At 42.9% G+C, this 16070-nt stretch overlaps 1 protein-coding gene across 1 annotated transcript; it reads left to right on the top strand.

Moving 5' to 3' along the window:
* The first annotated feature begins 1472 nt into the window (after positions 1-1472).
* Positions 1473-16068, top strand: LOC121859272 (wiskott-Aldrich syndrome protein homolog 1-like). Its single transcript, XM_042356046.1, has 4 exons — positions 1473-1517; positions 6100-6340; positions 6565-6647; positions 15261-16068. The coding sequence occupies exons 2-4, from the start codon at positions 6155-6157 to the stop codon at positions 16066-16068; spliced, it is 1077 nt and encodes a 358-aa protein (XP_042211980.1). The 5' UTR covers positions 1473-1517; positions 6100-6154.
* The last annotated feature ends 2 nt before the right edge of the window (positions 16069-16070 follow it).

The raw sequence follows: 16070 nt of genomic DNA, 5'->3' as shown, positions 1-16070 counted from the left end.
CAGTACCAGGATTGACAACTAGTAACAGACAGTACCAGGATTGACAGTACTAGTAACAGACAGAACCAGGATTGACAGTACTAGTAACAAGAGTACCAGGGATTGACAGTACTAGTAACACACAGTACCAGGGATTGACAGTACTAGTAACAGACAGTACCAGGGATTGACAGTACTAGTAACAGACAGCACCAGGGATTGACAGTACTAGTAACAGACAGTACCCAATTGACAGTACTAGTAACAGACAGTACCTGGGATTGACAGTACTAGTAACAGACAGAATTAGGATTGACAGTACTAGTAACAGACAGACCAGGGATTGACAGTACTAGTAACAGACAGTACCAGGATTGACAGTACCAGTAACAGACAGTACCAGGGATTGACAGTACTAGTAACACACAGTACCAGGATTGACAGTACTAGTAACAGACAGTACCAGGGATTGACAGTACTAGTAACAGACAGTACCTGGGAATGACAGTACTAGTAACACACAGTACCAGGGATTGACAGTACTAGTAACAGACAGTACCAGGGATTGACAGTACTAGTAACAGACAGTACCAGGGATTGACAGTACTAGTAACAGACAGTACCAGGGATTGACAGTACTAGTAACAGACAGTACCAGGGATTGACAGTACTAGTAACACACAGTACCAGGGATTGACATTACTAGTAACAGACAGTACCAGGGATTGACAGTACTCGTAACACACAGTACCAGGGATTGACAGTACTAGTAACACACAGTACCAGGGAATTGACAGTACTAGTAACACACAGTACCAGGGATTGACAGTACTAGTAACAGACAGTACCAGGGATTGACAGTACTAGTAACACACAGTACCAGGGATTGACAGTACTAGTAACAGACAGTACCTGGGATTGACAGTACTAGTAACACACAGTACCAGGGATTGACAGTACTAGTAACACACAGTACCAGGGATTGACAGTACTAGTAACACACAGTACCAGGGATTGACAGTACTAGTAACACACAGTACCAGGGATTGACAGTACTAGTAACACACAGTACCAGGGATTGACAGTACTAGTAACACACAGTACCAGGGATTGACAGTACTCGTAACACACAGTACCAGGGATTGACAGTACTAGTAACACACAGTACCAGGGATTGACAGTACTAGTAACACACAGTACCAGGGATTGACAGTACTAGTAACACACAGTACCAGGGACAACCAACTGTTTAAGGTGAAAGTACAGATAAGTTACTTTCTAAACACATGTGAGAAACTATATATATTTCGCTACTTTTTTTTACGAAGAAGATAATAAGAAAGTTGATGGCAGTGATCTTGAGAATTATTTAGGTTACCTGTGATTTTAATTGGACAGGTAGGTGTAGTCTGTCTATCTTTCTATCAGTCTGTCTGCCCGTCTGTCTGTTTTTATCTATCTGTCTGCTTAGTAAGGTATATTTTTTTTCCTTACAGAAGCAATAGGAACAATGGCGGCCAATGTTCTCTGAGACTCTAGTGAGTATGTGAAGACCTACCACTATTATCAGTACCTACCACTATTATCAGTACCTACCACTATTATCAGTACCTACCACTATCACCAGTACCTACCACTATTATCAGTACCTACCACTATTATCAGTACCTACCACTATCACCAGTACCTACCACTATTATCAGTACCAACCACTATCACCAGTACCTACCACAACCCAGCTTTCCTACCCCAGTACCCCACACTACCACCTACCACTATCCCACAACCACCACCTACCACTATCCCACCACCATCCAGCCTCCCTACCCCACCTACCACCACCTCGCCCCTGGGTATGGGTCAATGGGCAGGTTTTTCTATTCAAGGTTCACCACTTAGGGTCATGTAGAGATATACTTTGCATCAATTAAAAACTTCTAAGTTATAATTACCCCGTAACTGGATAAACAAAAACGCATCTAATTAATTCCAACAGGAAGATGGCGGCCCAAAAAAGAAGTGAGACATTAGTGTAACTGGTTTTCTTAGTTTTAATTGAGAGAAAAGAGAGAGAAACTGACGAAAGTCTTTGAAAAACCGGACATGTTGCCCTGAAGGATGCTGGTGGTCAACTGGGTACTCACCGCTATCTAGGTTAGTAGACAAGCTGCAGGCACCGTGACGTCAAACGACTCCACCAATCATCACCACATCTGGGAAATGACGCCATGATTTACCCATAGGCCACGGATGTTGATTGGTTGGTTGTCACTCTCCTTACAGTGTGATGTTAAATGTTTCCACCAATCAGTGCCACACCTGGGGAATGACGTCATGATTTACCCATAGACCACGGATGTTGATTGGTTGGTTGTCACTCTCCTTACAGTGTGATGTTAAATGCTTCCACCAATCAGTGCCACACCTGGGGAATGACGTCATGATTTACCCATAGGCCACGGATGTTGATTGGTTGGTTGTCACTCTCCTTACAGTGTGATGTTAAATGCTTCCACCAATCAGTGCCACACCTGGGGAATGACGTCATGATTTACCCGCCAGACCACGGATGTTGATTGGTTGGTTGTCACTCTCCTTACAGTGTGATGTTAAATGCTTCCACCAATCAGTGCCACACCTGGGGAATGACGTCATGATTTACCCATAGGCCACGGATGTTGATTGGTTGGTTGTCACTCTCCTTACAGTGTGATGTTAAATGCTTCCACCAATCAGTGCCACACCTGGGGAATGACGTCATGATTTACCCATAGGCCACGGATGTTGATTGGTTGGTTGTCACTCTCCTTACAGTGTGATGTTAAATGCTTCCACCAATCAGTGCCACACCTGGGGAATGACGTCATGATTTACCCATAGGCCACGGATGTTGATTGGTTGGTTGTCACTCTCCTTACAGTGTGATGTTAAATGCTTCCACTAATCAGTGCCACACCTGGGGAATGACGTCATGATTTACCTATAGAACAGTAATGTAGATCCAATAGACGTGTGTGTGTGTGTGTGTCTGTGTCTGTGTGTGTGTGTGTGTGCGTGCATGCGTGCGTGCGTGTGTGCATGTGTGCGTGTGTGTTCAAACTTTCTTATACTCAACACACACACCAACACAGTATGTCAGGCTGTTAGTTCCTGGACATAATACACACATCAACCTTGTACACACACCACAATGATACAGTCATAGTTAGGTGTGCGTGTGTGCAATATAAACATAAGTATGCATGTGTGTGTGTATGTGTGTGTGTGTGTACACATGTATGCATGTTGTACAGCATATGCATGTTTGTACATATGTATGTCTAAGAAACTTTCTACACACACACACACACACACACACACACACACACACACACACACACACACACACACACACACACACACACACAATGACTCTCTCAAGTCCCTGAACAATCGTAAGTTAAATTTCTCCCCCAAGATGTGAGAAGGTATTTAACTGACTCACTTAAGCTACGAGACAAAGTTAAGAAACCAATATGTCGGCCAAATTACCCAGAGACTCTACCGTCACCTTAATCACCTGTTGATATCCACGTGATTGAACAAGAGGAACGCCTGGTGATTGGTTACGCATGCTTGACGTCACATAAAAACCAGCCAATGAGAACGTGTGAAGCGATCCATGTAACATCTGACTAGCCACTCGCAGCGAATGAATAAAAACCTATCAGATGATTTGTCTAACGTGACGTAATAAAATAAATACCCCCAATGGGAACAAAAAATCAGATTAATATAAAATAATGTTATAAAATAGTTAACAGTAGCTTATGACAGATGATTCATGAAGGATATATGACGTCACAAAAAATAAGCCAATTAGAGACTAAAGCATCAGGCAATTTGATGAACAAAAGTGACGCCCCCAAAAAATTAACCAATCAGAGCAAAAGGATCTGATTTATCGAATAAAATCAATGACGTCACATAAAAATAAACCAATCAGAGTAGAGGAATTTATTTTCTCGTGTAATGTAAGTGACATCACAATGTAAACAGAGAGACTATTTACCTTACACATGCTTCAGAATCCAGCCATCATAAGTGGCATTTCTTAATCAGCTGTAGAGTGAAAGTTGGTTCTCATTATGTAAGTTGTAAATATGTAAACAGTTTGTAAGTGAAATTGTTAGTAAATACGCAACAGGGGCGGATCCAAGGGGAGAGGGGTGTGTTATTGGGGTCCAGATCCTCACCTTTTCTTTTAATGCAGTATTATTGTACTCAGGCGTTTTTTATACAATAAGCAATAATTACTATTGACGCAGGATATATATAATATTAGTGCACATAGCTCAAAATACACATAATATTGTCAGATTAAAATATTTTCTGGGGTTTGGAGACCCCCTCACATCATGGGACCCCCCACACCCTCTGGACTCCACCACACAACATGTGGATCATGGACCCCACACCACTACCCCACCCACCACACAGCCTCATGGACCCCCCCCACACAGCCTCATGGACCCCCCCAACACAACCTCTGGACCACCCCACACAGCCTCATGGACCCCCACAACCCCTCATGGACCCCCCCCACACAGCCTCATGGACCACCCCCCCACACACAGCCTCATGGACCCCCACACACAACCTCATGGACCCCCACACAGCCTGTGGTTTTCCCCAGCCTCATGGACCACCCCCACAGCCTCATGGACCCCCCCCACACCTCATGACCCCCCCCACAGCCTCTTGGACCACCCCCCACACACAGCCTCCTGGACCCCCCCACACCATGGACCACCCCCACACACAGCCTCATGGACCCCCACACAGCCTCCTTGGGACCCCCCACACAGCCTCATGGACCCCCTCCCCACACAGCTCAGGGCCCCACCTCATGGACCCCCTTTTTTATATTCCTGGATTCGCCCCGGTGTAAGGTATTTTTTCTGCCATGTACGCTAAACCTTGGGTAGTGACGTATTACTATCCTAACCTAAGTTTATTCTAACTTAAGTCTATCCTAACTTAGCTAACTTAACTCTATCCTAACTTAGCTAACTTAAGTCTATCCTAACCTAAGTCTATCCTAACCTAAGCCTATCCTAACTTAGCTAACTTAACTCTATCCTAACTTAGCTAACTTAAGTCTAACCTAACCTAAGTCTATCCTAACCTAAGCCTATCCTAATTTAAGTCTATCCTAACTCAGTCTACCCTAACCTAACTTAAGTGTATCATAACCTAACTTACACACACACACACACACCTGAATTCTAACCACCAATCAGATCCTCTTGTAAATAATCAAACCTTTTTTAATTGGTCAATGAGTGTCGTTAAGTTAACTAATGACTTCCTCCATGACAAGCCAATACTGACATATTTTTAGCAAGGTTAATGAGCTCAGGTGTGATGAGGCAGACTAACACAGGTACACGACCGGTAGTTAACTTCCGGTATACGATGGAACTGCTGATTAATTAGATACGGTATAGGTAACTGATTTAATACATTATGGTACAGTATGTATCTGAAAGTATGTGTATTATTGTATACATAGACAATCATGTATACCTGTACATATATGCTTCTATGTATGAATGTACTGTACTGTAATTACACATACAAGATACATACACAAATATTCAAATATACATATAAGTATTTCTAAACAGTTAAATATCCCATCAGCTTAAAAAATGGTGGAAAATATTAATAAAAAAAGATTAATAATTTTAAATCCCAATATTTGTAAACATTTCAATATGCAGAGAAAAACATAAAATATGGCGGGAAAGTCATGAGAGCTTCCATCTCTATCATAAGACAAAGTAATAATTCATATCTTTGTAATAAATAATAAATAATAATAATAATAATAAGTGGTAAGTCTTAAATATTCCGTAGGTGTTAGTATTATATTAAAGCAATAAATTATAGACCACAGACGTAAAATAATAGTGGAATTATAGATTAAGAATATATTGTTTTTTGACACTAGGACCAATATTTTATTTATAAGAATGTAATTAATTGAAAAGACATTGCAATGTTTTTGTTTTGAGGGAAAATACGTACAGGTATATATATTTTTTTCACTATTAATAAAGAATATTTTTTTTGCAGGTTTGGACACAATCAAGGGCAAGAAATAAACACTAAATGTGAAAACAACAACAATATGCAGAAACTAGTCACAATCTCCCTGGCGGTTTTCCTATTGGTCGGGAACCGCTGGGTGAGGGCACTGCCAACCAATCAAAATACTGCTGGAGTGGAAGAGGAAGCTGCTGATAGGCCAACAGATATGGAAGCACAAGAAACCCAGAAGAGATTCGTCATAGCTGAGCCGCCCCCCAGACACGAGGTACATATATCAACATTGTGAATAAGGTGATCGGTCAATGTTAAAGAAAATCCTACGAACAGGATATCTTAACGAAATTTTTTACCATTATTTGATTGTTAGATATATAGGTATTCCGTTAATCAATAATAACTGTGAAGAATACCAGTAATAATCATAATAATTACCAATAACTGTACAATAATCACCAGTCATTATAATTTCACGAGTAATGTTGTTGACAGACAGGGCAGCGGTGGCGAGTCCCTCCCCCATGGTCCAGCTCGACTGACTTTGTGCCCAATCTACCCTGGCAAACCTCGCCCAGGTATGTAGAGAGAGAGAGAGAGAGAGAGAGAGAGAGAGAGAGAGAGAGAGAGAGAGAGAGAGAGAGAGAGAGAGAGAGAGAGAGACTGACAGACATAAATTGACAGATATACAGGCAGACACAAATATATTTAGACAGAGTGAAAAACAGACGACAAGACAGACAGACATACAATAGAGTAAAAAGGATATATATACTATACAATTATCCCACCTCATCATGACCTAACAAGTGGCTGCGTCTACATCCATCTTGAACTGTTACCTGTAATTAAAGATTCCAGTCCTATTTATAAAAACTATACCTTTATAAAATACTATTATTAAAATATCTATAATTTATTGGTTTATATTATAGAGAAGCCTTAATGGATTAATTTAACTGAAAGAAATTACTTTACCTTCAAAAAATATATAGAATATAATATCCTTAAATATTGCCTCTATCATTTTCTTTAATAAAAAAAATGTTACAGAAAATGGATTAATCTCAAACTAATATAATAATAATAATAATAATAATAATAATAATAATAATAATAATAATAATAATAATAATAATAATAATAATAATAATAATAATAATAATAATATAGTACTCAAGGGCGACTCCAGGAATATCAAAAGGGGGGGCCAAGAGGTTGTGGGTGGGGGGACATGGTGACTTTTTTTTCTTTTTTGTAGAGAAATGAGGAATGAAGGAAGATTAGAGGTGGGGGCAGGAAGTTATAGTTCGGAAATTGAAGAAGTTTAGGAGGAGGTAAGAGAGGGCGGGCTGACCGCCTAGCTAAGCTAATAGTGTGTTAGGGATGTGTCATGGGTTAGTTATTGTCTGTCGGTACAGGCACTAGACAGCCTACCATGTCCCATATATGGGTGTTTTAAGGGCCTTATTTCATATTCCGCCAACCCTACTGGCGGATGCTGGTCTAGGGGGTTGTCTACTGCCTGGCCGTGTAGATCAGGGGTGGTGACGGACCTTTTGAGATTTCGTAGAGTTTTGGGAACCATGTATGGTTGTTGTCGTTATCTGGTGGGAGTCTTTGAAGGAGTTCTTGCTCTGCTCGTTCTATCTTTTGCCAGACTCTGTTGGCCAGGGTGTGCAGCTGCTGGTTGATGGGTTTTATTCTCAGGTCTCTATGTATCTCAGCTGTGGTTCTGGTGAAGGGGTATCTTTCACCTGTGACGAATCTTCGGGCTTCATTTTGGGCCACCTGTATTTTTAATATTTGAGTGGTGCTCATAGTATGAAGAGGTACTGCTGGGTAAGTTAATATCGGTGTGATAAATGATGTCACCAGGCGGAGTTTTATTTTCTCAGGAAGCGCTTTAAAGCGGTATAGTTTTCTCAGCTCTCTTCTTGCCTTTTCCTTCCTGGTGTGGACATGATGGTAGTAACCTGTCGTGGATATAGGCAGGCCCAGGAGGGTGCCTCTGCTTTTGTATTCTATCTGGGCATTATTGGTTACTAATGGATGGGTTTTCCTTCCGCATAAGGGTATCACTGTGAATTTCGGGAGACTGGTTTAGATTTTCCAGTGTTTTTCGTAATTATTTACCCTTTCTATTTCCCGCCTGATGTTGTCGACCTGTAACGCTCGCGATTTTCCTTGATGTGTTGTTATTTGAGTGACGTCATCTGCATACATATCTTCGCCTATTCTTGTGTAGATAATATATAGGGTGGGGAGAGGACGCTGCCCTGAGGGACTCTGCTCATGAGTGGGAAGGTCTCTCTTGCGTTGTCCTACCCTCAGTCTAGCATTTCTGCCGTCAAAAAAGTTGCAAAGCAACTTTTCAATGTTGGTGGGAAGTCCGAGTTGGAGGATCTTATATTTTAGACCGTCGTGCTAGACTTTGTCAAATGCCTTCGCTACATCCCGGAGAGTTAGATTACATTGGCTACCACTCGCCGCGGCTCTGGCTATGTTTTCACATGCCAGGGCTATCGCTGTTGTGGTGGACTTCCCTTTCCTGAACCCGAATTGTCTGCAGTTGACTCTGTTGTTTCCAGGTGATTTCTCAGACGGTTATTGATGATTTTTTTCTAGGATTTTTCCAGGTACTTCGAGGAGGGAGATCGGTCTGTAGTTTAGTGGGACGGCTGGGTTCTTTCCTTGTTCTGGTGTTAGGGTAATTGTGGCCTCTTTGAATTTAGTTGGGAAGTAACCCGAGGCCAGGCAAGCGTTCATTGTGGTTCTCAGTCTCTCCATGGCCGGGTTGTTTATGTGGCTGAGGATCTCCTTCGTATTGGAGATGGCTGTGTTGAGTTCTTCCGAGGTGATTGGTTTGGACAGTGGGCTGTCCACTCTCAGATCCTCCCATATGATTTCAGGGGAAGGCTGAGTGCGGTGTGTCTGGGCCCTGAGTTCATCAAGGACGAGCTCCTCGTGGGGACCATCAAATCCCCTATTCTCTTCATATGTCTCTGAATATGGGTTCTTTGTCTTGGTCGTCATATATTTTACTTCCTGCGTGGTCAGTTATATATGATGACTCGTTACGGCTGCAACCTTTCAGTCTCTTAACTCGACGCCAGAACTCTCCTGGATCGTTGTATGTATGTGAGAGTTGTTCAACTATTTCGGCCCATTTAAGGTTGCTTTGTTCCAGAGATCTTGTTTTTATTTCCTCCCGGATTCTTCTGTATGTATTGTAGCCAGTGAGCCCACCCAGTTTGGGGTTATGAGGGGGGGGAGAGTTGCTGTAAGACTCCAGAATTATTATTATTTTATTTTAAATCTGACCAATATTATGGCCATTTCGAGGCCATGTGCACTTGATATTATGATATATTCTGAGGTCAATAGTAATTACTGTTTACTATACAAAAACGCCTGAGCACAATACTGCATTAAAGAAAAGGTGAGGATCTGGACCCCACGGACCTCCCTGGATCCGCCCTTGATACTGTAATAATAATAATGGTATATTTATAATAATTGATGTACTATATTAAATTATTTTAAGAACCCATTACAGTAAAATAAAAAAATATACAATTACAATTATACGATTTGTGAAAGATGTAAGTTTTTGTTGACAGTATTAATGCGCTTTACTAAAACTACTGACTAGACTCCTAGAGGCTGAGAGATGAAACCATGGCATTATAATACTAGGCCCTGTTTTGTATTGGGCTGTGTGATAAATAACCCTCAAAACAAGATGTAAGAATATTCCTAACTGCTTGACTTAAGATAAAACACAAATATAACATTAAAATTATACTGAGACTCTACCTTATCTATGCTGTACGTTCAACTTAACACCAGTTAGAAGACAAAATTAATGTACGGAATCTTTCCTTGGGTCTTTGTGTTAAATTTTGTCTCCTAACTAGTATTAAGTGAATGTAGGGGTCACAGCTCAAGGTTGAAGAAGCCACAAGTCCAGATAACTGTGAGGGGTAACTTTATTGGAGTGAAAGTTGTGAACTCTTGGAACAATCTACCAGAGAGTGTTGTGACGGCACCGAGTGTGAGCTGTTTCAAGACCAGACTTGACCAACACTGGAGCAGGTACAGATACATTCAGGAGCCAGTGCATGACCAGTACTTGCCAACAGTGTGTAACAGAGACGTGACTGGTAGCCCAAGAGGTTAACGAGCCGATCAGTGGTAAAGAGGATAAAAGTAAAAAGTATCTAGTTAAGGTAGAGTCTCAGTGTTAATGCCTACCCTCGTCTCCCTGTAACAACCATGACAGCTCACACAAGTGGTGGAGATTATTAACTCAAATATTAATGTCTCACACCGTTACACTATAAGTAACTGCAAATCACATGGGGCCTTGTTATAATAGCCCCCAAGCTAACCATACCTAACTATCAGTATGGGGATCTATTAGGACCAGAGGGCCCATTAAAACTGAGGCCCATTAAGACCCATTCAAGACTTGCACTCCAGTTCAAATGGTTAGGTTAGGGGCCTTGCGAGGACTGAAACACATAATAACTGAGGCCCATAATAACTGGGGCCCATAATAATTGGGGCCCATAATAATTGGGGCCCATAATAACTGGGGCCCATAATAATTGGGGCCCATAATAACTGGGGCCCATAATAATTGGGGCCCATAATAACTGGGGTCCATAATAACTGGGGTCCATAATAACTGGGGTCCATAATAACTGGGGCCCATAATAACTGGGGCCCATAATAACTGGGGCCCATAATAACTGGGGCCCATAATAACTGGTACCCATAATAACTGGGGTCCATAATAACTGGAGCCCATAATAACTGGTACCCATAATAACTGGGGCCCATAATAACTGGGGTCCATAATAACTGGGGTCCATAATAACTGGGGCCCATAATAACTGGGGCCCATAATAACTGGGGCCCATAATTGGGGTCCATAATAATTGGGGCCCATAATCAGCCCATAATAATTAAACATAATAATCAGTCCATAATACTGGGGCCCATAATACCAGTCTATAATAACTGGGGCCTATAATAATTGGGGCCCATAATAACTGGGGTCCATAATAACTGGGGCCCATATTACCAGTCTATAATAATTAGCCCATAATACCGGGGCCTATAATAATTGGGGGCCATAATAACTGGTACCCATATTAACTGGGGCCCATAATTGGTACCTATTATAACAACGTCTAACAGTATTAGTTGGTTGGGCTGAGGTCTATTAGACAGCCAGTTACCCTATAAAAGCCTCTCTCCTCACAACCACATACCAACCAGTCAAAGTACCACCTGCAACCAAAACTAACCAACATTTGCTTGTCTCTAAACCAAACAACATTGCATGAGATCTTCAAGCACGTATCTCAATAAGGAATGACCCAAACTGACTACTCCAATTCACTAAATGCTTGAAATGACTTTGAATGACCTAATCTAACTAATTTTAATTGACTTGCTTGTTAAGGAATGACCCAAACTGACTACTCCAATTCACTAAATGCTTGAAATGACTTTGAATGACCTAATCTAACTAATTTTAATTGACTTGCTTGTAAAAATGACTTGCCTTAAAATTACTAATATGGTTAGATGTTTGCTTGAATAATAACTAAACTATTATATTATATCAGGTGAAGATTAGGGAAACCAGTTCATTTCACCTGTTGAGTAAAGCTAACAATACCTGGGGGGGTTAGATTAGGTTAGGTTAGCTTATCTTAGATTAGATTAGGTTTGATTGGATTATATTTACGTTTTATTAGATTAGTTTAGCTTTAGATTAGTTTAGGTCACTTAAGGTTAGATTTGATTAGGTTTTAGAGTGGCAAATCATCAGGTGAAATAAGCTAGGGTGCCTAATCTTCAGGTAATCCCATTAAACTAATTCCTTATGTGCTTATAATAACATAGAAGTGAGTCAATGTTCCTCCTCTCTTCCAAATTTTCAGGAGTTTCCCCTCGATAGTTGACGCGGGAAGTGTAGGGGGTGAGTTTGGCAGTCGATTACCTGATCCTTCTGCCTCTCCTTCCTTACCTTCTTCCTCTTCCTTATCACCTTCCCGTAAGCATACCTCTTCCTCCTATATACCGTCCCGTAATCATTTCTCCTCCTCATATGCTTCCTTCTCTCCTCCTGTCCCACGTTCGTCATTCATTCCATCACCAAGGTCTTCCCCAACACGCACCAAAAGACCTCGAAGAGTATCCGGGTCTTCAAGTACCAAGATATCCACCATCCAACCTACGTCCCTCGTCCTAACTACACCATCCACCTTGTCTATACCATCCATCCCACCCACATCCTCCACGCTGCCCACGTTACCCATTTTGCCCACATCATCCACCCCACCCACACCTTCCAGCCCGCCTACATCATCCACCCAGCCCATGTCATCCACCCCACCCACATCAACCACTTTCTACCCACAACCCCCACCCATCCGAACCCTAAGGAACCGAACCCAGTCTTCCCCCCAAACGATCGAATCCGACTCTTTCCGATCACTAGAGAAAGGAATCCAAACTCCCTCACATCCGGGGTCCTACGAGACTCTGGTGGACTCTTTGAAGAACGTCCCAAGAGGTCCTACGACTCACAGAAGGAGATATAAGGAACTGACACGTCCCCAGCGACCCGTCCTTAACACAGACAGGACAGACAGGCAGGTGCAGACAGCGTACACAGACATGATAAGCAGACACAGACAGCCACTGTACACAGACATAAATAACAGAGAGCTGAGACTCCCAGGAGAAAAGACTCCCTGGAGACAACCCAACAAGAGTGAGAGCCTACAAGACACAGACACAGTGGAACCTCATACAGACACAGCGGAACCTCATACAGACACAGTGGAACCTCATACAGACACAGTGGAACCTCATACAGACACAGTGGAGCCTCATACAGACACAGCGGAACCTCATACAGACACAGCGGAGCCTCATACAGACACAGCGGAACCTCATACAGACACAGTGGAGCCTCATACAGACACAGCGGAACCTCATACAGACACACAGTGGAACCTCATACAGACACAGTGGAACCTCATACAGACACAGTGGAACCTCATACAGACACAGCGGAACTCACACAGACACAGTGGAACCTCATACAAACACAGCGGACCTCATACAGACACAGCGGGAACCTCATACAGACACAGTGAGACCTCATACAGACACAGCGGAACCTCATACAGACACAGTGGAACCTCCACACACAGACACAGCGGAACCTCATACAGACACAGCGGAACCTCATACAGACACAGCGGAACCTCACACAGACACAGTGGAACCTCATACAGACACAGCGGAACCTCATACAGACACAGTGAAACCTCATACAGACACAGTGGAACCTCATACAGACACAGCGGAACCTCATACAGACACAGCGGAACCTCATACAGACACAGTGGAACCTCATACAGACACAGTGGAACCTCATACAGACACAGTGGAACCTCTGGGGACGGACGAGAGACAGGCGCCATCCATGGACATTCTTGGGATGGAGTCAACTAAGAGACAGATTGGCCGAGACAGAGAGACAGTGAGACAGACAGTACCGAAAGAGGGAGAGATAGACAGAGACCAAGAGACAGTAATTAAAGAGAGTGAGACAGACAGAGATACACAGACAGATGGAGAGAGAGACAGGGACCAAGAGACAGGAATTAAAGTGAGACAGACAGACAGAGACCAAGAGACAGGAATTAAAGAGATAATCTCCCCCAACGACCCCCAAGACAGGCTACAACAGGATGACGACCCACTGAGACGACACCACGACTCGACGCCAGACAGGTATGAAGGCTAAGGTGGTAGTGGTGGTAGTTGTGGTAGGTGTTGGTAGTTGTGGTAGTGGTGGTAGTTGTGGTAGGTGTTGGTAGTTGTGGTAGTGGTGGTAGTTGTGGTAGGTGTTGGTAGTTGTGGTAGGTGTTGGTAGTTGTGGTAGGTGTTGGTAGTTGTGGTAGGTGTTGGTAGTTGTGGTAGGTGTTGGTAGTTGTGGTAGGTGTTGGTAGTTGTGGTAGGCGTTGGTAGTTGTGGTAGGTGTTGGTAGTTGTGGTAGGTGTTGGTAATTGTGGTAAGCATGGTGAAGTTACTACTGTACTGATGGTGGTAATGGTGGTAGTTGGTTATGTATGGTTGGAGACCTTACCGGTAACCCTCCTGCTACCATCCACCACTACCACCAGGTACAATTTGTTACCACAGAGACCTTACTGGTAACCCTCCTGCTACCATCCACCACCACCACCAGGTAATATTTGTTACCACATTAGCCACCACCATCAGTTAAAGAATATTCCCCTCACCATCAAGCCATTTTCTTTGGTGTATTTTACTCTCTAAACACTCATAAACCATCACTTGACCTAAAGCACATTTCTTGACCTGTTATCTACCCTAAATGGTATATTAACATGACTGTGTTTATACTTTGTCTTCATGGTTCGGCTATACTTCAGGTCAACCAATCCCTTAATAACCTCTCAGCATGTTCCTTCCCTGATTAATCCCTATAAATCCCTCAGGTCTTGTGTACTGAGGGGAGTGCATGTCGGTCAGCTGAGGTATAGAAAGATGAGACAACAAACTAGCTGAGTCAGTTTGACCTCAGTGGAGAAAATATCTAGACTTTGTATAAAATAATTCTTGTAAACGATACATTTTTTTACCCTTACAGGATCTAATTAAGTATTTCAACCTTCAATATAATCAACAAATATTATAAATAATATAACTTTACCATTACAGGATCATATATGTACGATCTGTTGTTATAGGATCACATAATGTATTCCAATCCTTATAATCTTCAATTTCTATAAACAATACAACATCTGCCCTTACAGGATCATATAATCCAATCTCATTCCCATATGGTTGATGCCTTGGGTTATTTCGCTTATATTTTAGGCTCGAGTGTTTGTGTGGTCAATTTGGTGACTGTGTTCTGTCCTTTTATGTAAACAAAATAATAATACCCGTAAAGATAAAACAATACTACAATAATAATAAGATGTAATAATGATATAATAATACAGTAATAATAATAATTCTTACACACACACACACACAACCTCCCGACTCCAACCATCTTCCATGTCCAGGGACTATAGATGCACCATGGAAACACCCACAATAACTACCTCATCTCCCCACAGGACCCCAGCAGCCAAGCGCCCACCTCCACAACGTCTCAACCATAGCCTTCGAATCCACTCATACCAGAGCACCTACCCCTTCGAGTCTGAGGTCCGGGGTCAGGGCTATCACTCGAGAATTAGGTTCGATCCCTTTAGTAGCGGAGTGCCCCTCAAGGACCAGCAAGCTCCCAAGGGTCAGACCTTTGGGAATTGGTCACCGCGACCTGCCCCAACTAGCAGCGGTGAGGGCAGTGGATCTAGGGTACGAGGTGACCGCCCACTAGCGTCTCACTCACAGCCTGTATCTACCGGCCAGCGTGGCAGACCAGCTTCATATTCCACCTTCTCACAGCACTTCCCTAGTCCCCCATCTCAAAGTTCCGAAACCACTGGATATCAGAACCCCGCCTTAAATAATCAGCCGTACAGTTTTCAAGGTAATCTCCCACTAGCACCGACACCACCACCCCAGCCGATACTCACCAGGCCGTTCTTGCATCCAGGAAACCTACCAGCGCTGCCTGAAGGAGTTACACTGGATGGTGGTGGATCATACGACCTTCCTGACCCCATATTTGACACACCTCACCCACCACACACCCATCAACCACATCCCGATGATAGTGTCCCCACCAGTTACGAGTTTGATTACCCCAGTGTGGCTAACGTCTTCGAGGACGGACCAAATAGTGGAGATATTGTTTTCGAGGGTGGGCCTGATGTCTTCGAGGGTGAGCCAAATGATGGGGCTAATGTCTTCGAGGGTGAGCCAAATGATGGGGCTAATGTCTTCGAGGGTGAGCCAAATGATGGTCTTCGAGGGTGAGC

This window comes from Homarus americanus, unplaced genomic scaffold (assembly GCF_018991925.1).
Source record: "Homarus americanus isolate GMGI-L3 unplaced genomic scaffold, GMGI_Hamer_2.0 scaffold23047, whole genome shotgun sequence".
Lineage (NCBI taxonomy): Eukaryota > Metazoa > Arthropoda > Malacostraca > Decapoda > Nephropidae > Homarus > Homarus americanus.
Note: the sequence above shows the minus strand (reverse complement) of the source record. Positions and strands in the feature narration are given on the sequence as shown.